At 39.0% G+C, this 25,516-nt stretch overlaps 1 protein-coding gene across 4 annotated transcripts in view; it reads left to right on the top strand.

The window, feature by feature from the left end:
* The window catches only part of step (cytohesin steppke), a 134,754-nt gene that overhangs the window by 20,105 nt on the left and 89,133 nt on the right, over window positions 1-25,516 (top strand). Inside the window, exon 1 of one of the 4 annotated variants that reach the window (XM_017899713.1) lies at window positions 1,041-1,703. The exons of 2 other annotated variants lie outside the window; for them this stretch is intronic. In XM_017899713.1, the coding sequence (XP_017755202.1) occupies window positions 1,506-1,703 (198 nt within the window). In that variant the 5' untranslated portion in view covers window positions 1,041-1,505. Of the gene's footprint in view, window positions 1-1,040; window positions 1,704-7,224; window positions 7,269-25,516 lie in introns of those variants that run through there. One more of the 4 variants, XM_017899714.1, reaches the window with a different exon arrangement.

Below are 25,516 nucleotides of genomic sequence, written 5' to 3'. Positions count from 1 at the left end.
ATAAAGAGCGAGATCGGTTGACCTCACACGAGAACTAACGCAAATGTGGTATTATGTACAGGTTGATCCTTGCAATTGGGGCGGTTCGTACTTCATTTTCACGATGTGGGGAAAAAACGGCGCGCAAAAAAGGACGAAAACGTTGGTAGATTCAGAAAAATTCCGGTTACATCGGTTTTATTTTCTCTGCAGGTGCACCGGCACAAGATGCAACCGCGTTCATTTTTTTACTTCCATCGTGCAACCTGCATTTTTATGTCGGCCAAGAGTAAAGTAATTTCTAATTAAACCGTTCTTAAAAGTTTCTGAATAATTAAAGAAATAAACATTTCGCGGTACTTAAAAGAAGACAAAGCTCGATATTGTTCATTGGGATTCAAATGTTTGCACATCACCACGCTATATTTACCGAGTACCTAGTCGTTAGAACGCATTTAAAATTTTTAATATATCATATTCTATCGTTTATATTAGTACCAAGAAAAGTCGAGTTATTTATATCACATTCGTATATTTTTGTATATATGAACAACAGTTTATTGAATGATCTAATCTAAATCTTTGTATGTCATTTTTCTGTGCGTCTTTATTTAGAAGAAAGCTATAAGCTGTCCCAGTTGCGAGAATCAGCCTGTATTCGCACACGCGTGGCTGAGTTCACTCTGCGTCCACCACGAGGCGCCAGCGCGTTTCCAGCGCGACCGTTTACTCTAGCTCGTGAGTCGGACGTCAGTCGCTGCGTGAGACGGGTCGTTCGTTGCTTCGCGGTATCACGGACCCGGCTAACCGATACAATCGCGTTTTTCAAGCGAAGTTGCGCTCGTTCCGTTACGATATCGTCGTCGTTATCGTCGAGAACCGACTGTGGAAAGAATCGAATAACCGTAGGACAGCGTTTCTAAAGCGCGGGAAATTTTGAAACTCGTAAAAAATATCTGCTCTCGTGTGACTGTTATCGTTTCAAATTTAAACCAGAGTTTAACAGTGCGAAGTGAGGAATAATTGAAAATTTATACCATTCAAACATTCTACTTTAAACTGGCACTTTATCGAGGGTATTTTGCATCGACGGAAAAATCGAGGAATTTCTAAACGGGATTCTAGTCGTGTTTATTCATCGATCACGTGTAGCGTTCTCGATGACGAAATATCGTTCGTAAACCGATCGAAGGATACTAGTTGGAAAGAAATCGCATCCTTGATTCGAGGTCGTTGAACCGTTGGGATCTCCGATCTCGAGCGTCAACAGTTTCTTCTGACAGAGTTACACGGTTACTCGTGACGCCAGCGGTCGTTTTTGATCGCGTGTCGTTCCATTAGCATAAAATCGAGTGTCAATGTCACCCTCGAGACTGAACGACTACGGTTTCGCATGCAGCGCATGGTGTCAGAAAGTGTGGTTAGGTTGTTCCTGAAAGTATTACGGTCCCGACGAAGTGAAGGGAACCGAGTGCAACGAATTCCATTGGTTTCTGGAGTTTGGCGACGCGGACACGGCGCCAAGCATGATTTTCACCGGCAGGTCGGTGGACGCTCTCGACGAAGTTCGCGGCAGCAACGTCCAGGCGGACAACCGTCGGGATGTCAGCGCCGTCGCCATAGCCGCAGGATGGTTCTCCAGCCTGCGCAGACCCGGTAAAAGGAACAAGAAGGGCTACCAAAAGCAGGCCAAGAGCGCATGGGACCTTAGCACATTATCTATGGTTAGTTGAACGTTCTGTCTGGCTGCACCTACTTCCTCCAAACGATTGTCCACCAAAATTGAATTCCTTAGCTTAAATTTCGCTCTCCGTATTTTCCAAGCAATTTCTGTGCTCTATTTTAACCTCTTTTCCTTGTCATTTCGACAGGGGAAATATTTTTTCCACGCGTTTGAATTTATTACAGATTTATTTGTTAAATCTATCGAATCTTTTTTTAAATTAATAATTATATATGTATAGTGTATTTTTTAATCATTATTCGTTATTTTCGTTTGTTCGTGTTAATATAATCGCGTAATAAACGAAGACAAACAGTTTGGACTTAAAAGATCGATATTTTAGACAACGTGTATTCGAAAATGACGGTTATTCCCGCGCTTAGTGGGTATACCTAACCCCCAAAAAGATGCGCCTATTTTTGAACTAAAAATTCCCGCTGCAGTCAGCGAAACATACCACACGTTATTGTGAAACCCGATACGTATACCAAGTGCAGTTGAATCGTAGTCTGCGATGTCAACATCGCTTCCTAACCTCTCTCTTTATTTATTTATCTTGTCCGATGTATGTGCAACTCCTGTCAAACGTGAATCTAATTAACGATGTGCCTATTTGAATCATACATACATCGAACGTATTTAAAGAAAAATATCAATGGCCGCGTTTATCGTTCGAAATATGAACTTCGACTGGAATGGTATCAGTGGTCGACAACTTCCGGTGACTGGAGTTTCAACGAGAAACTACGATCGATCGACAGCGATCTCGGCGATCGGTAATTGAAAAGCGGCCAAAAGGCGCTTCCTAAATAAATCGCGGACGGTATTAAGAACAGAGAAACGATGTAAAATAAGAGTACGGTGGCGCTCTGAAGTTGGCCGAGCAGCCAAATTTATTTCTAGGGAGTTAACACCGGCGAAGCCGATTCGATCTGCACCAACCTTCTCTTGAAACTTGTTTTCCTTTCTGTGAGAATGAATTTAATCGAACCTCATTCGGCTAATGGACGACGTAGTTCCTGGAATATAAGGAGCAATATAAATTATCGATAATTGATGAGTAAAATATACGACAGTCGTTTAACGTGTGAGGTTCGCGTTACGAACAACTTGGAACAAGAAGTTAGGTTATGTTAGAGAAATAATTTTTTAGACAAGATAATTTATCCATTTATTCGAGAAAAATATATATTTATTTATTTTACACATTCGTTCGTATCAGGATGTGCGTAAAATGAAAAATTATACGGAAAAATTACAGTTCGTATTTATGCGTGTATATAAATGCTGCGTAATATGTAAGGAGCGAGTATAACGTATGATTCGTATAATTTATATCGAAAGCGCGTTTTATAAATACCATCTGCACGTATGTAGAAGATCGAGATCTATTGACTCGCATAGTTCATGGTCAGCTTTTGTATAACTATGCTGTACCGTGTTGGTAATTTATTATTTAACACTAAACTTATCAAGACGTAAATCATGGTTTTCCAAACTTTCATTACAAATTCCGCGTTCAACGTTGTCACCTTAATTACTCGTCTTCGCCATTTTTCTTCCAGTCATTTCATAGTCATTTTTTTAATGTCTCCTCTTAATCGATTTTTTAAAGCTTATGCTTCTTTCCTATTCATCGGTCACTTGACCATGTTGGATTTAGTGTTAATGCCTGATACTTTTTGACATCGCTTTTACTTTTTTCGTATTTTTTAAGGGCTCATTTACATTGCTACTCGAGGTTGGTAGGTGAAACGCAAAGTCCAAGTTATTACGTTCTGAATCAGCATCGTTATTTATAAGGAAAGCTTCCATGTGTAAATACATGAGAACAAATAAGCGGATTACAGTTCCTCGCATCTCGCCTCGCGGAGAAGTGTGTGACTTGTGAATCACGAATGACACAAAATAATAACGATTATAGTAGCATAAAATACGACGAATCATTCGTTATTAGACGCGTAAACGGTTTAAATTACCCGCGCTTTTTGCGTGTCCACGTTCGTGCTATTTAACCACCGGTACTACGTATCATGTAAACAGCGTTTATTCATAGTGCATGTGGTATACCATTGGTGTACCTGAACCACTGGCAAAGCAAATTACTCATTTTTATTTGCAGCATGCCGCTCTTTCCTAGAATAATATATAACCATGTTGCGTATACAAAGAGCAAAGACCAATTGAGTTTCGATAAATATTTCTATACACCACTAACAAGATAAAAGCATGCCGATGAAGACTATAGAATCCTACGTCTGTGTAAGATATTCCTTGCTCTTAGAACCTACATAAATGCGATTCATTCACGTTCGTCCGCCATCACTTTTATCTTCCATTACGATTAATTTAATATCAACATAGCATGATTAGCAGTAAATTTGTTATAATAGTGTATATTCAGATTAATAGCTTGAATTGTACACTTCAATATCGTTTTTTCCAACAGATTTTTAATTTTTTCCAACAGACATACTAACCAAAGTTAAGGAACAAAGATTACTTACCGTATTAGGTTTGGGAGATAAACAAATTAATACAAATTGGGAGATTTTCATGCAAATATAGTGATTTTTCTAGTATAGTACGAACCTTTCTCTATAAAATCAAATTTGATTCATAACCATATCGTTTTATTTACTAATTTCTTTTTAAGATATACTTTGAGGTAGAAACCAAGTTACCCCCTGGTCCTGCTTTCAATTTTAATATACGTATCTCGGAAGATGAGGAAGATACAAAGATTCTTGAATGATAGCTCCGTTTCTTGACTCTTCTCTCGTCAGTGAGAGTAAATAGTTGTTTGTTCACCGTTTACTTTTAGAAGGAAAATATCCTCGGACGAATCGTAGCTGAACGAAGCGGAGGGAGCTGCGTTACTGGCAGACAACGACGCAATTTGGTCGTTTACAATGGCATCGGGCTTCTTTTTCCTGCACGAAAATATCATTCCATGACGTTCCTGACGTCACGAATCGAAGATTGTACAGACGAACCGAGTTGGTAACTTATTTATAGGGAGAATCAAAATGGAGCTAACGCAAGTAGACCATTCCACGCAGGGTTACTTTGATCGTTGAGCTAATCGTAATCCAGCATACTCGCCTCTACCATTACGTGGTCGATTATAATTATCCCCCATACTTCACTCGTAACGTCGGTCATTCTTCTTTCGTCCACGATGCCGAGGAAAATACCCGTCATAGTTACGAGTTCATGGAAACGTGATCTAATTGCATAAGTTTGCAACGAAGCAATAGTAGGTCTCGATAGGTCTCGATAGTCGGATCAGACCTGGTGGAATCGTGGTAACAGGGTGATATAACTATTTCTCCGCGAAAACTTCAACTAGACAAGGCTAGTTTTAATTAGAAATGGTATTCAGTCCTGGGAAACGAAATAAATTTCAGTTTCGGTATCAACGAGACTATGTATCTCGGTTTCTCTTTGCGTGATGCCATTTTTAAAACCTTATCCACTGTTTTTACAAAGCATTTTGGTCTTATAAACGTTCTCAGTTTCACGCGTAACTCGAGTGCGCCATCTAGATTCGTCTAGACAAAGCGTCTTCTTCGTAGTACCAATGATAGTACCATGGAAATTTACCCTAAATAATTAAGGCCGTATTCTAGTCTACAGATCAGTTTTTTAGGCGATATTTTGACCCTTAATTCATAGTTAATTTATAGTTATACTAGAATACCCCCCCCCCCATTTATAGTTAATTTGTGTAATATAAATTAGTTCTCATGATAGCGTAATACTCTTTCTTATTTACCTATAATTCCTTATAATTCTTACTGAGAATTAGAAAGTAAAAGGAAATGGTAGTACCAGTTATACCTTGGTGGCAAACACCAAATTCAAAGAATCAGCAAACAGCCAGGGTTCTATCTCTCGTATGTACGTTCCTTATCGCGAATTCACGCCGTTCCAAATAGGTGGCAATAAAACCCGTCAAACCTTGATTCCTGTGTGTGTATATATATATATATATCATGACATAAAATTGACGTCGAATCGTGCCATTGAATATTTCGCGAAAAGCGGATTAATCGGCAGCCTTCGATAAAGGAAGCGAGAGGAGAAATGCAACGGATACTCCTTTGTTCGTTGTCAGTTTATGGATTTATCGGGCGTATCGTGGCGCACGTGGAAATTACGTAACACCGCGTCGTTACGTGCGCGGAGGTACACTTTATGATATTAGTAATTCAGCTTGGTGGTCGCCGGCAATATTTTTAGGTTAATGGGGTAGCTCAGTGGCGGAAAGAGCGATCCGCGGGGAATAGGAACGACCGACGATCGTTTCAAAGGAAACAGAGAGAATTTTTTCCCTTTCTCTTTCCTTTTCTCTATTTTCCCTCTTTTCTTTCTTTCTCTTTTCCCCTTGTTGCTTTTCGTCGGTCGACGGCGTGTCGCGCGCGCCCGATCGATAAAACAGTCGCGTTTATCCGTCGCGATGCGTGATGCTGAGGCATCGGGCCCTCGTAAATCGTCCGACGGGAAAAAGTGTGTCGATCGGTTTCCGAGTTTCGCCGTTAGCCTGCGCGGACCTAGCTGCTTTCATATGAAATCTCGCGACGAGCCGTCGGTGCTAATGCCGTCACTGTTGCCCGTCGCTGCGATACGAATATTTTGGCGGAGAAAGCTTCCGCTCTCTGCAACGCGTGGCTCTGTATGCACTCACGCGGCTGCGCGCGCACTGCGTGGGGAAGAAGTAATCGGAGAAACGTTTACCGCGTAATCTTCACCGCGTCTATCGCGGTGCAGCTATTTATTGTTTTAACCGGAGTATAACCTTCTGAGTATGCGGCTGTGATTCGATGGAAAAGAAAATTTTCAATTTCCAATGGGAAAGTTCTGAAACGAACACTGATTTTTCGCTTCATATATTGAAGTTTCTCACGATACTTCCAGGTAACCACGATGTTGTTATTATTGTAATATATCGTAGATATTATTTAATTTACGTAATGTATCATGTCTATATTCGAATCTTTAATCGTCGATTACTGTTATAGTAGAGTAAACCAATCATTTTTTAGTTGACGATATTTATATTGTTTCACAAATGGACATTGACGACTACCATAACCTCACCGAGAAAATAAATTCCGGTCACGAATGACGAACGCAGCAGTCAACGTATCAAAAGGTTGAAGTATTTACCTTCAAGCAAAGTGTTAAAGTATAGAAGCATAGAAGACACTAGCTGTATGAAATAATCGCTGGTAGGTAGGAAGGCTGTGTTAGTCCTTTTGTCAATGACGCTGGCAAAAATGGCGGTAGATTTAACGTTGATTGGACGCTTCTGACGTTAAGCGTGCAATTTCACAACAAATTAATCTAACGTGAACACGGGTACGATTACATCTTTAGATTCGATCAGTCCACGAGTTAAGGGACAATTTCCGTGTTCGAAGTCGTTGAAGTTTCGTCCCTGCTCCACGCTGGATTACATAACGCAGCTGTAGGAACACGGGGTCGAGATAGCTCGTCAAAGTTAGACCGTGAACGAGACCATTCGTTGGATCATCGAACGTCTGGGAACTTGGTGGTTCAGGTAAAATCGCTAATCGTTAACTTAACAGGAATCTGCTCGCTGGTATGACTCATTGGTTTTTGCTGTGATCTCACTTTTTGCAGTAGTACCCGCCAGGCTTTTATGACATCCGGTCGTTCGACAAATCGCTCAGCAAACAAATCATTGAATCGTGACGTCATTGTCTTCTCCATAAAAGCGTCAAAATCTAGCGTGCGAAAATTTTATTACCGGCTTGCTGGGACAAGTTCTTATCGGCAGCCATCATACCTGACGATCGTGTTTGTACGGTTGTTTACCAACGTAACCTTAATCAGTCGTTTGACGTCAACAGTATCGCGATACCAGCGAGGATGACATCGTCTCGTCATCGACGATTACATAAGCCGATAAAACGGGGTCATTGTCGTTTCGAGCAGCCAATTAAATGTCCAAAATAATTGGTTCGAGCATAATCGGTGAAATCGGTTTCGAACATTTGGCAAACGAATTGACAGAGGTCACTACTAGAGTCTGTGGATAAAGAACGTGTTAGATTTTGAATGATGAGACGATTTTAATAAATTTCTGTAAATTATCATAAATGGAATATTACAGGAAAAGTATAGTGTCTCGCTAATTATTCATGTAGACTATTTTATTTAACGAAACTGGCCCAACAATTGTTATGTGTATTCTTCTTCGTAAGTTGTCGGATATTTAGATGAATTATCACTTGCTCCATTAAACGTCTTGAAGTGACTTGTTTGACTTTTTATTTTTGCAGTTACTAAAAGCATGCAGCTGCTATCGAAATTAACGTTCAGTTTTATGCAGATAGGATCGTGATTGTACGTGGGTATTTGTCTTCGTCATACCACTGTAATTATTACCCTTTTTATTTAGCGCGCTTAGCATATTCGGTTAGTCATTAGGTTGGTAGTTCGTGTTACGATATGGGAAGTTATATATACTACGAAATGATTCTATATTATTTATGTAATGTATAACATACTTTATATATATGCAAAGTGGAAAATGTATTATAAAAATTGCATGTAAAATATTCTTGGAGTAATTTCTCCAAGCTTTTCGTAACTCCTTGCATCAGCATTCTTTGAATATTGAGCAAGTTTTCCAAGTTTTGCGTCGAATAAATTCCACAATTTTTTAACCAGGTTGAGATCAGCTAATTGTGAGGATCATACCATAACCTGTACTTCATTATCTTCCAACAACTTCTCGTTTAAAGGGTTTTTACAAATTTCCAAAGTGTACTTAGGATCGTTATCCCCGACAAGTGTAAAGTTTTGTTCTACTAATTTTCTTCCAGACTTCCTCAGCTACGTGATCGCGAATCTTCTTTAACATTCCTTAAATTTTCATTGAACAAATATCCAGTAACTCGTAGACGAGAGCTTCCACGACTGATCGAACCAGGAAATTCTACAGGAAATAAAATATAATTATATCCATCATCGTCTCAGTTTCGTCCAAAATTTGCTCGCAACTGGAGAAGGAAGTTGCCTCTGGGGAATCTCTGGGGAATCTCTGGGGAACCTCTGGGATTTTTCGCAGAATTAGTATCACTGTACCTATGAAAAAATTGGGATTTTTCTGTATCTCTTTTCCATCCCTTATGCGCCACTATCCAATTTTATCAAGGCACCACGACACGACCGAATAGAGAGTGGAAAAAGGAGGTGGAAAGAGAGACGGGGGAACAAAGGAAACAGGTTCTGTTTTAAGCGGCGCGATTCCTCTTTCCGCATCCGCTCCGCTTGTTCCCGCCTTTTGCGACTGGCACTCGTGTATCTGGGTTATACGGCTCCTTTTTGGACAGCAGGGTGAAAAAAGGAATGTCGTTGGGTGTACGCCAGCTTAGTGTGCGTCGCGACGACGTTGTTGGAGAATGGAACGTGTAATTGGATAAATACATGAATGGAGGGACTCTAAGATGGTGACGCAAGAAGAGGATGCTCGAATTTGAGGCATTGGAGTGCTACCGTCGAGAGACGTAATAATAATCATGCAAGGAAATTCTATTATACTTCCACGAAGGATTAATTAACTTTCTCGATATTAACGACGACTGATCCAACGATAAATATTCTTTGTTCACTGTTCAGACGATTCAGTTTCTCGGTTTTGGGACTAGTCGGTACTGACACATTTTTATCCAGATTTGGAGCTTACTTGGGTTAGAGGACTGAGCTTTTATGAAGTTATTTCGTATAGAAGAAATGATTTTAATAATATTGTTAATATATTTTATAATAATAATGCAGTGATAATAATATTGGGGTAAAATTAACGATATTATTAAATATTATTAACCCTTTGCACTCGAGAGGCGACCCTCAGTCGCCATTTAATCAGATTCTAAAGATCAATGTTAATTAATATATTATATTTAAAATTACCCAACTATGCGTGGGATATCGAAATAAAATAATTCTGCATCTTAATTTGCATATGATCTCTTATTTATCGTTTTAGAAATATCGCCGACCTTATGGCAGAAAGTCTTCGAATTACTATTTTCCTGTAACGAAAAATTCGCCGAGTGCAAAGGGTCAACTTTGCTGTATTAATTAATATCGAGCTTCGAAATTTTATCAAATGGCGACTGAAGGGCGCTAAGGGTTAAGGGTGGTTAAGGGTAAGTTTAAGGGCGCAAAGGACTAAAGGGTTATAATAAAATTCCTTTCCACGAATATCTCGTATCGCACGACAGAATTTAACTTCGCGTTTACCTTAATGGCAGAAAAGAAATTGTAAAGCGGTATCGGAAGGGATAATGAAAGGATGTAACATATGGCCGTGGCAGCAGATGGTGGATAGATACGAAAACCAGAGAAATACGAAATTTTGGCAGAACTTGATGGTGCAACTCGGCGAATTTCTACGTAGAGAGAGATTAATTATGTGAAAGATCGGAAAACGAGGGATGTGAATGTAAAACGAAGAGATTTCGAAGGGACCTGTATGGCCGGGTGATTTGTGTTCGTTTAAAGGGTCGTACGCAGATAAGAAAGTAAATAAGCGTAGATCGAGATAGGGAAATAAATAGACTACCGTATGGACGAATTTAGTCATCTTGGGCCAAGATTTTCAAAGCTGATGCTGCGCACTGTACCGAGGACATGCATTGCGATATTGGCATCAGTTGCGATAATATACAACGTTGATAACGAACCTGGGGAGAATAACAACGTTACACCGCAAGGCGGTATACTCTGTAATATAGGGTGTCCTAAAATTCACGCAACATTTGAATTTTCCGCCATTTGCGCGGCAAAGTGTTGTCAACGAGAAAAAGACAGCTTGACAGCTGACAGTTCAGGGTTATTAAAAATGGATCTACGCGAAAGAACAACGTGTCTTACAATATTTACAATTTTTAATCAAAAACCCGTATTTTCAATCAAAATTAATTCTTGCGTGAATTTTGGGACACCCGTTATGTAGTATGCATCTTATAAATCATCTTCTCACCACGCCAAGATGGAGATTAATCTGTTTTCTAATTACGTTCGTGATTAATTTCGTGCTTATATTTTGGTTGTATTTGGCAAAGTTAGGTTAAGTTAGGTTAGGTTTGATTTTGCACTTCTTGTTACGAAGAAAGAACATACACGTGGTTCATGTACTAACTTTACGAAACAAAATGTGGAAAGTTATTTCGAATACAAAAAGTTGAACCCCAATTGAAGCCTTTGGTAATGAAATTTTTGAAAACTCGATAAAAGTGTGCATATTGTTTTTCACGTGTATACTCCGACACAGAGTTATCTTTGTTTTCACTTGTGCATTAGGCTGTAATTAATTACGCGAAGTTCATATAATCAGGCTCGTATCTTTTTTCCACAAAACGGTCTTTTTTCGTCGGTCTACCATAATTGTTTTCAGTTTTAAGAGTGCCATAGTGAAAAAGTTAAACGTGCATTTAAACTTTCGCCACGCTCCAATTAATTTAAATAAATAAATAAAAGTACACAAATAGAGTAACCAAGAAAGAAAAAGTGAGAATAATTACGTTTTTACAGGGAAAAAGAAAATTGTAAAACGGAGCCATTTTCAACGTAATAGTCGTTCTACATTTAACCCTCTGCTTTCCGAGAATTTTTTAATCAGACTGTACCAGAAATCCAGTGTACTTTTACAGTGGAATACAATGAGAACTTTTTCTCATCATAAGCTGTATTTAGGATAGAAAAAAATTCCAAATTTCTGTGTTTAACGAAGAATTCCAGTTTTTCGATCATAACCTGTCCATTTTTGAATGTAATTAAATAACATTTTGAGTATTGTCAGTAATTTAAACCTAAATCTCTATTAGGAGATGGACCTAAACTTAAATCTATTAAATTACTATTAAGTAGTAGAGTATTTGACTATCGATCAATTAGAACAAAGGAATGCGAGTTGGACTTAAATAGAAACTAAATTAAAGCAGCGATAAAAATGAAGAACTACTTAAATCCAAACCTATATCTAAACCCAAATCTCGATGAGAGGGGTAGATCTAATCCACTATGTGGTTCGTGCGAAAGAGTCGCCATTAATCGACGTGTTATCCGGGTCTGGGGATTTGCATAATTCCAGCGGACTATGTAGGCGCCAAGGGCTGGTTTCGTTTGAACAATATGCTAGCAAGAACATATGGGTTGCAGGGGTAAATTATATTTATCTGCAGAACGCGCGTAGACGTGTTTACCCTGGCGGAACACGTGTCACTAGCCGGCTCTAAGCGCGGTATTGTGTTTACAGTGGAGACGTATCGATCTACTCCCGCTTCATATGCATACCACGTATCGACGGCCATTCGGCACAGTGATTACTTAGACGAAAGCGAATGCCGTGACCAAGCGATTCGCACGGCTTTTAAACGCTGCATAGCTTGCCCGTTGGACCCTGAAGGCGTTCCTCTGCGAGATGACTACTTACCTTCACCTACGATATCGTATGAGACTCGTGGTAGGAACATCGAGCTAAACACGAATATGTCGTACGAGACACGTGGTTTATAGGTGAGGCCCAACGTAGAGAACACGGGTCAGGCTCGTGGTTAATGTTTGTCGACATCTTTCTGTCTCAGTTACGTACTATTCTTCGCTGTTGAGCATGACACGCGATAGCAGAACTTAAATCGCAGAGCAAGGTTAACTCTTTCACGAGCAAGCATTTCATCAACCTTAAGGTGATTTCGTTTAACACTAGAACTATCTAGTTCTCGATCTTTTATTGGTACCTAAACATAGTGGGTATAGGTAATAGTAATTTTAGTGGTGTGATGAAGATAAGTAAATATATTAATTACAGTTCTATCGCAATGGGAGTGAATAATAATTCTTTTGAAAGCAGGTATTCATTTTTAGTAATTGCACAAAGAAAAATTTCGAGACCATTTTGACTGGATTGGTATTTCTAGTGCTAACTCACTAGCGCCACCACGGTTCGTATCTGCGATAAATATATCGTAGGGTTATTTTCTAACTTTAGTGACACAATTTTGGAATTTTCTTCTTATTTCATGTGTTATATTGTCACAACGACCATACTTGTGAAAAGGTTAAGGGTTATATAAAATCCATTTTTAGTGAGTATGTCATTCGTGACCAAAAATTTCTGTTCTATTATATTACATAGACTAGAAAATTAGAAGTCTACTCGATTAAAGTACAATCTTTTATTTTCACATATCGGGAGTTTGTTATTGTCATTATTAACTTGCTTCCAAACAAGTTACCTCGGTGATCGCAGTAATTGCCTAGCGTATGCCGCATTGCTTTCCATCAAAGAGCCGCAAGCACTTAACGCACCCCCTAATGTCATTTACTGCACCAAGCTTCAACACACGTGCTGACCTATCAATTTACAATGTGTATTCCCTCGAAAATAGGATTTCGCACAAAAGAATCGACGAGTGTGCGCGTTCTAAAGCACGCGCCAAAATAACAGCGCACTTTTCAATTTCCAATCTTCTTTTATATCAATGTCGAATACAAACATCACATAGCTCTGTAAAAATATTCCGAAAAACAATAATTTTTTTTCAACGTTCCTACCGACTGTGCCATATAGTACCAACCTTCCACTGCAAAGTCAATTTCGATTTATAGCGATACGATTTTTTGCCCCGAAGATACAGCGCTTTGAAGTTAGCCGAGGAACGGCAGATCGCGCACTGCGCCGCCATTTTGTCGCGCGCTGCAGTTCCAGCGGTATCCCGCGACATTACGGCACCGGCATTAACCATGCGTTAGCGAGAAAGGCGTAGAGCCTTAATCGACGGAAAAACGCAGTAAGGGCTCGTATAACTGTGCCAACTAATCAATCACTCATCGAGAGTCCCCGCGGAGACCTAATTGCACACAAAGGGTGACTCAAAGTAGCCTACGCTTCACCCATCGCAAACGACTTCTCGTTCGAAAACAGCTGTAAAGAGCGGCCAGGTACAATCGTTCCATAGACGACTGTGCAAACAGACTGGGGGAACGAGTCAGCCGTGAATCGCGTTCCCAAAAGGATAACCTCCATACTCGAGTTACCCATTAGTCATTAATTCAACAATCGTCGTCGAGGTTTGTTAGCTTTTCGATTACCGTGCTACGATCGGGTTACGGCGGCTCGTCACGCGCCAATAAATTCGTCCATTGCAATTTTCTTAAGTAACTCGGACTTAATTAACCGATAAGTATGTCGAACGATGGTCGAGTTGGACTTTCTCTTATGCGCTTCCCCGCTGACTCTGCATTTCCCTTAACGCGGTAATCGCGTCTTCCCGTATAGTATATCCCGGTTTAATCCTCTTATTACATCGGCCATCCGCGGTTTGTAAATACGGAAGACGAATGACCCTCCGATGTTCTCATCGTGATTCATATTTTCGATTACTCTGCGCGACAAAATGGCGGTGCACTCTGCGGTCTCCTGTGTCCCTCGAGTAACTTTGCAGCGGTATATCTTGGTAAAAAGAAATCGTGTGACTATAAATGAAACGCGATTTCATAGGCGAAGGTTTATGGTATACGATGCTGTTGGTGAAAATGTCGGAAAAAATTATGGTCTTTAAAATATTTTCGCGAGTATCGTAAAAGTCGATACTTTTTTATTTATGTATTTTGCTGTTAGATTAGGATCGTTTTTCAGGGAAATGATGAGCAAACGAATCAATTGTGGACTATTATATAAAATTTGTAATGTAAATTAGCGTGGTATTCTATACTTCATTAGTTAATATTTTATTGTTGCGTATATTACGTTATTACGTTTTTCATTGAACACTCGCTGTGTAGTGACAACGATTATAGTCTATCGTTAAAAGCTCACTGTGTATTAACGATGATTATAGTCTATCGTTAAATGCTTATCGTAAATTAACGACGACTATAGTGGTAACGACCATAGTCTATCGTTAATTTCTCATCGTGTATTAACGATGACTATAGTTTATCATTGAACCCTTGCTGTATAGTGACAACGACTATAGTCTATCGTTAAAAGCTTACTGTGTATTAACGATGATTATAGTCTATCGTTAAATGCTTATCGTGAATTAACGACGACTATAGTGATAACGACCATAGTCTATCGTTAATTTCTCATCGTGTATTAACGATGACTATAGTTTATCATTGAACCCTTGCTGTATAGTGACAACGACTATAGTCTATCGTTAAAAGCTCATCTTGTATTAACGATAACTATTGTCCATCGTGTATAACGATGATTATAGTCTATCGTTAAATACTCATCGTGAATTAACGACGACTATAGTGACAACACCCATAGTCTATCGTCCATTTCTCATCGTGTATTAACGATGACTATAGTCCATCATTGGATCCTCGCTGCATAGTGACGACAACTATAGTCCATCATTGAATCCTCGCTGCATAGTGACGACTATAGTCCATCTTTGAATCCTCGCTGTGTACTAATATCGATTATGGTTGTCTATCATTAAACGCTTGCTACGTATCAATGATGACCATAGAATTTCCAATTTTTTCTTTTGCGGGGTTAATCGATTCGGCAAATACACCATCCTTTTGTTGCATTCTTTATTTATTTATTTTTACCGCTCTATTTAATCATCGATCTTCGAAATATCAGTAGGTGTCCTTTTCCCTATACGACTCAGGGCGCGCCATTTCTTCGAAAAAGAACCGCGCGATTTCGCATGTTTATGACAGCCCGCGAACTTCGAAGCTCGGACCAACTTAAATTGTTTTTCGACTGCCACATTCAGCATCTCCGGGAAAATAAAAGACCCCGAATGATTGCAATAACTCAAAGCAACGAGCTCACAGAGGGAACGTAATCAAACTGTCGCGAAAGTCGATCAGCTGAGGGGAAAAATCGGAAAGCAGGTCCGTTCTGTTTAACATTCCATCAGCACTCGGCCCTAATTAACCTGGCATGATCGATCAAGTGACCGGTAGACGAAGAAACGAGAGAAGAAAATTTAAATAGGAATAAAGGGAACGAGAAACGTTAAGAAATTGATCATTCGGGATGCTTAAAGGGTAGTTTTCGTGCCTCGAATAATTTAAAATGGGTGTCCCAAAATTCACGCAAGAAATAATTTTAATAGAAAACACAGGTTTTCCTTTTAAAGTTATAAATATTGCTGAATAATGAAAGCACGTTGTTCTTTCGTGTAGCGCTGCATTTTTGATAACCCTAAACTGTCAGCTGTCACGCTGTCATTGTTTTCTCATTAGCAACACTTCACCGCACAAATGGCGCAAAATTCAAATCTTGCGTGAATTTTGGGACACCCTATAGTATTGGGTGAGAGGCGTGAAGAATGTCTAATTAACATGGATCCTAAACCCAATCCTTTTGGCGCAAAATCGACTTTTATTATTAAAGTCGGGTAACCAAAGCGACAGCGTTGAACGTGGAATTTTTAATCAAAAGCTTAAATGGTCATTTAGGCCGTGATAGATTTAGAGTTAACCCTTTACACTTTCAGTCGCCATTTAATAAAATCATAGTAATTAATAATACATATGGTGGAAATAAATAAAATAAAATAATTCTCAATTTCTTTTTAGAGTTTATAGTTTCTTTTAAAAACACTTCCAGTTGCTATTTTTCCATGAATAAGCCATCGAGCGAAAAGAATTAACCTTTTAGCAGATGAGAAGCGAAGATAGTGATCCATAAAATATACTATGTTGCAATATTGATGAACCACTAATTTTGGACTGGAAATTGTTAATATTTGACCTGCCGTAACTCCGCGGAGAATCACCCTAAAACCGCAATTCCTTTTTTAATTTAAATTTCGAAGCCTTTGCTTTAAACCCCGATATTTTGATTTTAAATTCGGTGCACCCCCCTTACAGTAATATTTTAAATACGAACCCCCGTTCTGGGTACCGACCAATTGCGAAGTTTAACTATTTCCATGACCTCGCAAAAATTTTTCAATATCATGTCATGCATATCTTCATAAACTTCGAACCTTCCTCTCCGATCTAAAACAGAAATCAAATCGCTGCGATTTTTTTTCTCGAAGTTACAGCGCTTCGAGTGACCCTTGTATTTTCGACAAGAAAATTCCATTTGATCAAAAATATCGATAATGAAAAAAAAGGAAATAAAAAGAGGAAAAAAAATGTTCTCACGATACGATAGTATTAATATTCGATTCGTTAAATAGGAATATAAAATGGCGGCATTGGTCCACAAAGGGTTAACTCGCCACTATTGAAAAGGTCGAGGGGTAACATCGACCACGTTTCACTGTTTATGCCGGGAACGAGACGAGCATAAACTGTGGTGGTCAGAGGTAGCAGTAGGTCGGTTAAAGAGCCGATGCAAAGGTTTTCGTGCTATTAAAAGGAAGCCTTAAAAGCCGGAGTCATCGTCCGTAACACGGGCACCAGAGGACAGGGAACGGGGAGACATCGAGAACGGTTTTATGCATCATTTATGGGCTCGCTTCCCTTTCTTTCACCGATTCATAATTCCTGGAGTGCCGCCAGGGCCGAGGTTCGGTTCTCTCTTTAATAAAAGAAATCTCTGCTAGCATTAAGGCACTTGGCCGCCTTCCAATTACGCCGGCCGCGTCCTCGGCCTTGCTGGACGCGCGCGAACATTAGCATCTCTCACGCCCACCGATTGATTCCAAAGATTCTGTGTTTCTTTCCGTCGAGCTAATTGGGACATCGGCATTCTTCGGGGTCCCTCGGTTTAATGACTCACGCGGGGACGTAAATAGCGGGACTGTCGTTTCGGTTTCGCGGCAGCTTCCGCGTAGGAAGGAACTTGCGGTTGTAACGTGGTTTTCATTGAGGTAGGTGTTGACACGGGAACACTCCGATGAGTCGACCAAGATCGAACCGAGTGCGAGATACAGTAGTGTCCGCTTTAGCGTACGAAGTTTTCTCCGCTTTAGCGTTCCAAGTCTTACCCGCTTTAGCGTTCCGAGTCTTGTTCGGGTTAGTGTCCCGAGTCTTGTCCGGTTTAGTGTCCAAAATATTGACCGCTTTAGCGTTCCGAGTCTTACCCGCTTTAGCGTTCCAAGTCTTACCCGCTTTAGCGTCCCGAGTTTTGTCCGGTTTAGCGTCCCGAGTCTTGTCCGGTTTAGTGTCCCGAGTCTTGTCCGGTTTAGTGTCCAAAATATTGCCCGCTTTAGCGTTCCAAGTTCTACCCGCTTTAGCGTTCCAAGTCCTACTCGCTTTAGCGTTCCGAGTCTTACCCGCTTTAGCGTCCCGAGTTTTGTCCGGTTTAGTGTCCCGAGTCTTGTCCGGTTTAGTGTCCAAAATATTGCCCGCTTTAGCGTTCCAAGTCCTACCCGCTTTAGCGTTCCAAGGCTTACCCGCTTTAGTGTCCACAATATTGCCCGCTTTAGCAAAAGTATTTTAATGCAGAGGGAAGTATCTTAAGCGAAGTATTAACACGTTGCCTGCCACGCGCATTTTACGTGGATTGCCATGGCGCCAACGTGAATATTTTATTACGCGATGCATATTATGTTGAAATATTATTTACAACAGATGAGGTGAGTTGTATAATCGCGTTTAATGTATTTTTCGTGGTGGAGGTCACCGGCGACCCCTGAGGCATTTGATAGAATTTGGGGTGGTAGTGGAGTTAAAAGAAAGGAACCCTTATTATGAAAGGAAGCACTTTAATAATAGATAACTCGATCGATGTGTGCAGTTCAACGATTCCATAGAGAGTGAGAAGCTTGAACAAAAGAATTGGGCAGGTGATCGAACGACACGCACACAATCATACATCAGTACGTGATCAAAAGAATCATTTTAACATCGAGGTTACATGTAAGATGTCTCGACTTGTGTCTTTAGCATTCCAACAGCATTCAACGTGTTAAAAAATCATCGGGATAAGTACTCTGTACTCTGATCTACATAATTCTCTCAAAAGTTTCCAAGAGCAACCGCGTGAAGGAAGATTCTGAAGCTCATTTCGAGTAATTGCACGATTCTAATGTCGAAGCAAATTTGCGTAATAGGCCACTTTACGCGATCGCTGTTAGACACATTAGACACAGTGAATTGCGGCCTTAGACCAAAGAGCGCGGGCGTTTTGCGAGCGTCGCGACGGCGTCTGTGAGACAAGGTTGCAAAGTCTGGCCAACAGACGATCAAAGGTGAACCCTGATCGCAGCTGTCGTTGGATATACCCTGTCGCAAACGTGTCGTTTGTGAACACTCCGGGTGTAACGAACGATTATTGAAAAGTCTCGTTGTGGCTTTGATATCGTGACAGCTAGATTTGGATCTTGGTGACTCGTTCGAACGCCAGACATTTGCGAAGATACACGCAGCTGCTCCCAAGTATCAACAGTCGACTGTGCTTAAACCTCGGATCTCATGATCGGAGAAGGTTGTAGCCGATACTAAGAGACTTCAAACGACTACGATCTATGAGATCGGAAAATTTCTTGCGATTGACTCATTTGCGTTGACATTGGCGGATTTAGGCTTCGAATGGCCCGAAGTATTCCGATTTTTGAGATTTTTGTTAAAATTGGGGATTAAATTAATTATACACGATGCCTGTGTCTTTATTTCTGTGAAAAATTAAATATAGTACATAATTGGGAACGATTGTAGTTGATGGTAAGAGTTTTCAAAGTACTCCGATCTATGAGATCAGCAAATTTCTTGCCATTGACTCATTTGCGTTAACAGTAGCGGATTTAGGTTTCGAATGGCCCGAGGCATTCGGATTTTTTGAATTTTTGTTAAAATTGGGAGTTAAATTAATTATACACGATGCCTGTGCCTTTATTTCTGTGAAAAATTAAATATAGCACATAATTTGGATCGATTGTAGTCGATACCAGGTGTCTTAGAAATTATAGATACGATAAGAAGCACTTGTTTGCTAAATGGATTAGCACGTCGAGACGAGGAATAAACATTTATCTTAAATATCGAAATTTAATCTTCGACCAAGTACGCTGGTACTAAAATCTTCGAAAATTCGAAATGTGGAGTTAATCACTTCGACCTTAGAATAGGTCGAATACAATGACGTCTCTGGAGAGAAATTAGGACGTTTATCGCGTTTCATCCATTTACATCCAGACAATTATCCATTTACATTCTGACGACTGTGCATACTCACACGTGCCGAATCACACTTCTGATAGCAAAATCCGAAGACTCGAATGTGACTCATTCAACGTGACTGAGCTAATATCGAAATTAAAAACGAAAAGATAATTCCAAAAAATTATTCTTATCACAAACCACCAAGATCACCTTCATTTTTCAAATTCGCACTGTATATTTTTCACTTCGTACTATCTTAACTAGTTCCAAGACGAATGCAACGACCTACCAATAATTCTTTGGCAAGCGTCTACATATTTATGGAGAGGCGTGCAACAACGTAGAAAGGAAAAAAGGAAGTAAGGAAAGTCCAGCAATGTACCGAACGTTTTAATTTAATTGGAGGGTGTAATAACGTGTATACAGGCTGGACTGGAACCTTCCACTTCCTTTCTTGCAGCCAAGGACTGTTAACCCTTCCGTTAGGACGTGAAATGCAAAGGGTATACAGACACACGAAGTCGTTCAGCTGTACACAGAGACCGGCGATACAACGAGGCTTGTTCAAGCTTCCTTGGCCCGTTATACGCGTGTACCTCGTCCCTTCGCAGACGAACTTTTGTTTTCTCGGTACGTATCCACCTATTGTGAACGAGCGTCTAGCTGTTCGGGATTTACATGTAGACGTAGGCCGGAATTAAATGCGGGAATCGTGCCGGAATAGTCGGCGGAGAACGCTCGGCCATAAATGATCGGGTCTGAATTTGTTTCGTAAATGGTTACAACCGTACGCTCTCGCAATAGCAAATCGGGATTTGCATTTCTCTTGCTCGGGGACGTTTCAAGGTCATATCGATAAATAAGCGTAAAGACACGCATAACTATCGTCTCGCGTAATAACATGGCGGCAAGGCTGAAATTCAGGCTCGCAACTTCAACGACCTTTCGTGATCGCGATATCGTGTGGACGAATTACTTGTAACTATCGGTGTTGTAGGGTTTCATGTTTGCAATGCTGGCATTCGAATCCTCCATTTCCAGCCTGTTCCAAGGTCGAGATATTAATTTTATTTCCTGCACGACGTTGCCGTGTGATTTAACTTCTTGAAAGGATGCGATGCAATTTTCGAATCTTAAAAAATTTGCAGGAATATTATAGTAATTTTATTTCGCACTCGTTATTTTATATTTTCATTTTTAGTCATAGTGCGATCTAATGATTTGAGATTTGCGAGTTTCAATCCGTTTGCCGGTCGCCATTTTCCACTAACTGCGCGCATGCGTAGTGTCACTATATAACTATCGGTGTTGTAGGGTTTCGTGTTTGCAATGCTGGCATTCTAATCCCCCATTTCCAGCCTGTTCCAAGGTCGAGATATTAATTTTATTTCGTACTCGTTATTTTATATTTTCATTTTTAGTCACAGTGCGATTTAATGATAGATTTGAGATTTGCGAGTTTGAACCCGTTTGCCGGTCGCCATTTTCCACTAACTGCGCGCATGCGTAGTGAGGCCATACGCGCTAGTGTCTTGTTCTTACGCGCAAGAAACTAGCGCGCATATCTACGCTTTGGTGATAATGGTTAGAAAAATTCCACGCATACATGCGCTCATGACGCAAATGAGTTAATTTCATTTTATTCCCGTTATTCTGTATTTCAGTTCCTTACAAGACTACGACGTAACGTTAAACTCGGAATCTGGAATTTTAAGTCTATCCGAAGATCCACGCTGCCTTAAGAAAGATACGACCTCGTTTTATTTTCAGCAGGTTATCATACATCTCGACATTTCACAAGCTCACAATGCAAAATGCTGGATTTCGAGAATTCGAGTCCCGAATTCTAAATCCCGTTTCAAAATCCACCTCGCGTTTGGAGAAATACGGTATTATTATAATTTCATTTCTGAAACTTTTTAGGAAAATAGACGGGATCCCAGCGTTGAATTAAAAATTTGAGTCTCGCGAAAGTCCAAGATCATCTTGAGAAAACCACGATATTAATTTTATCCCGTGTCCCATCTTCACTCAAAATGCGTCACAACTTCGGCGCGTTTAATTACTTTGGATGTTACCGCGAGGAACGCGTATAACCCGGAAGAGATGGAACCAGGTCCGGACGAATGGTTATAAATACGAGATTCGCGAACTCTGGGAATTCATTCATATCACGGGGAAGACGAACGTACGAAAACGTCCACGGAAGAAATCGAAGTCGGGTGTCGATGAATCACTCGTTTAAATAGCACGCGCGAATTCCATCGCCAGAAGCCCGATCGACTGTGACGCACCTTTCTCGCGCAGGCTTGCGGCTTATTTTCATCGCAGAAATTCAATTGCTCCTCGTGTATTTAAAAATACTTCATTTATGACCATTTCGGAATATTTTACGATCTTTGCACTCCAGACGCGACTCCCAGTCGCCATTTGTTTTAATCTATTCGTGATATTTCGATCGCCTCGAGGACCATAACCTCGAAATTGATAACACTGTATAAAACAATATTTATAATATTGATATCACCTTGGAGGTCATGGTTTTAATAAACAATTGTTTTATTATACAATTTTTATAATATTGGTATCAACTTCGAGATTATGGTTTTAATAAACAATTATTTTATTATACAATTTTTATAATATTGGTATCTATTTCGAGGTTATGGTACTCGAAGTTGTTACATAATTTTTAGTAGGAAAATTTATTTGTTTGAATTAAGTACACGTGAAATACTACGTGCATTGAAATATACACACGTGTTCTTAAATAACACGTACAGAAGTATGTATGTACGTATGTATAAAATACACGTGTACACATACAATTACAATGGACACGAGGTTGCGTGCATTGACATGTTCATATTTTCTTTGTAGAATTATTTACGTATAACACATTATCGAAGTTTTACGCAAGTAATTTGTGATATGCAAAATATCAATTGATAGGTTGCAGACAAAAGTTAACCTCTTGCACTGTGACGATAAGTCTAACTCGTCAAGAATTTTTCATGCGAAATCGTACAAATATGAATTAATTTTATCGTACGAATGAAATTATACTTAACGAGATTTAACGCGAATAAAGTTCATATAAATTTTAAAAACTTTTCTAATTTAATTGTTTGCAAAATAGTATATATACAAGGTGTCTTGTCTAAATATCTCCCTTAATTGCAATGATATTAGAAATATTTTATGCACAATTCGTATGATCTCAAAAGACTAATATACTGTAAAGAAATTTGTGTATTAAATTTATATTTTTTGAAATTTCAAAAATCGTCAATATTTTTTTGTATATATGTATGTAAGTGTGCACAAAATATTTCTTGTATAATATTATTACAATTGACGGAGATACTTAGATGGTTAGCTTTAGCTAAAATTATATACTTCTTGAATGACTTTTTTAAATAATTAAATCGTAGTGCATGAAGTTAACAAACTGAACTTTGCTACACAAATAAACACGTGTACCAATATATTTCAATATTCATTTATTCGTGTCTACGTCTCAACTTAAAAGTAATAAAACATGGATATATGTACGTATATGTTGGTATTCGTGAAAGAGAAAATCAAAAATAGAAAAGAAATAATTCTATCGCTTATTTTGTTTATCACATTTATTCGCGTTAAAATATAATAGAACAATTTTTGACAAAATAATAAAATTGAATCCATTATCATAATTCATAATATACTCAAACTTCGTCGTAAATAATTTTTTTAATTCATAATATCTTCAAACAGTGTTGTAATTAATTTTTCCAATATGCAATATACTCAAACTTCGTCGTAAATAATTTTTTTAATTCATAATATGCTCCAACGAAATTGTAATTAATTTTTCCAATTTGCAACATGCTCAAACTTCGTCGTAAATCATTTTTTGAATTCGTAATATGCTCAAACGAAATTGTAATTAATTTTTCCAATTTGCAATATGCTCAAACTTTGTCGTAAATAATTTTTTGAATTCATAATATGCTCAGACGAAATTGTAATTAATTTTTCCAATTTGCAATATGCTCAAACTTCGTCGCAATTAATTTTTTTAATTCATAATATACTCAAACAGAGTTATAATTAATTTTTCCAATTTGCAATATACTCAAACTTCGTCATAATTAATTTTTCCAATCCATAATACACTCAAACATTATCCTAATTATTTTCTTGGATCTACAATATACTCAATCTTCCACATAAATAATTTTTCCAATTTACAATCTATTCGAGCTTCCTCTTCCTTATTTTCGCAATTCACGATACCTTCAAAATGCGAAATTTTTGATACTTGGACGTAAAATATTCATGTCTTAGGCCACTTTGATAACCACCGCCACTTATTATCCGCACTCCCACTAGTTCATCCTCGATCTGCATTCACATCCTCGATCTCCACCTCTAAACCTGCTCTTCGATCAAAATTCCATCCATATATGTCAATCGATCTCCGCTCTCATTTCTCCTCTTCTCCTTTTCTCCTTTAAATGACTCGACGATTCGCGTGTTTCTATTCTTAACCGAACCGGAAATTCTGCGGTCCCATCAGGCGCGATTCTTATTTCCGTTCGTCAGGGTCGCTTCCTTCTGTCCGGATTTGTATATCCCGTATCGAACGTATCGCGTTATCGGGTCATAGCCGTGGGGGTGAGTTTTATAGCGAACCGGGAAACGGAAACGACCTCGTGCGATTGCTTCTATCGCTAACAGCAAGGTTAACCGGAGCCGTTCGAGCATGGACCGACGAATGCTTCCATGGACGATGATTAATCGCGTTTCTTTCCAGCGTTCGCCACTTCCTGCCTCCATTTTCCGCGCTTCTGATCGCCGCGTAATTAATTCCCTAGAAAATTCGCTACTCTCCTCTTACTTACGTGTTCAAGGTTTGAATTGCACTCGCATTTTGCACCTTCGCGTTGCAATAATAAGTTTCGAGCTTTTGGTGTAATGAAGAACAGCGTTATTTTTGGTTGCGTGTTCTGGAAGATCGTGGTGATTCGAAGTTTTTAGTTTTTAGCTATAATTTGTCGCATTTATGGTTGCTTCTGGAACCTTGGAAAGGTGTAGCATAAAATTTCAAAATATATTTTAGGGAATTTTTCTTTTCTAATTGTCTTTTGTCAGGGTGATATCTGAGATTAGAGATATCATGGTTTAAATGACGATTTTGAGAATTTTTCAGTATTTATTTCATTTTTAAAAAATTCTTTTTCTTTGTTTTTTGGTTTTTCCATCCATCGATCAGTTAAATCATCGATCAGTAGTGGTAGGTTCAGTGTTGATGAATTTTACTAACGTTAACACTAGAACTACCAACCCAGTCAAAATGACTGGTCCCAGAATTTTTCTTTTTGCAATCACCGAACACATACAGCTGCTTTAAGAATAAAATTGGTATCAACTCGTCTTAAAAAAGAACTATAATCAATATATTCACTCACATTTATCGTACCTCTTAAAATTACTATAATCTGTGCACGTTATAGTTAGGTGCCCACTAAAGATCGGTAGTTCTAGCGTTAATGAGCTGAAGGCTTGGTCTAGATTAGTATGATTGAAATTTAAAGTTTATTTTATGTATTTGATTTAGTTTCCCTTTTTGTTCCTTTTTCGGGTTAGTAAAATACTAATCATAGTTTTATTTATTTTATTATATCCATTATATCTCCAAATACATTGTATAGTGTATGCACGGTGCAACAAGTAATAATCCTAATCTCGTTATTA

Source organism: Eufriesea mexicana, unplaced genomic scaffold (genome assembly GCF_001483705.2).
Source record: "Eufriesea mexicana isolate 0111107269 unplaced genomic scaffold, ASM148370v2 scaffold925, whole genome shotgun sequence".
NCBI classification, from domain to species: Eukaryota; Metazoa; Arthropoda; class Insecta; order Hymenoptera; family Apidae; genus Eufriesea; species Eufriesea mexicana.
Note: the sequence above shows the minus strand (reverse complement) of the source record. Positions and strands in the feature narration are given on the sequence as shown.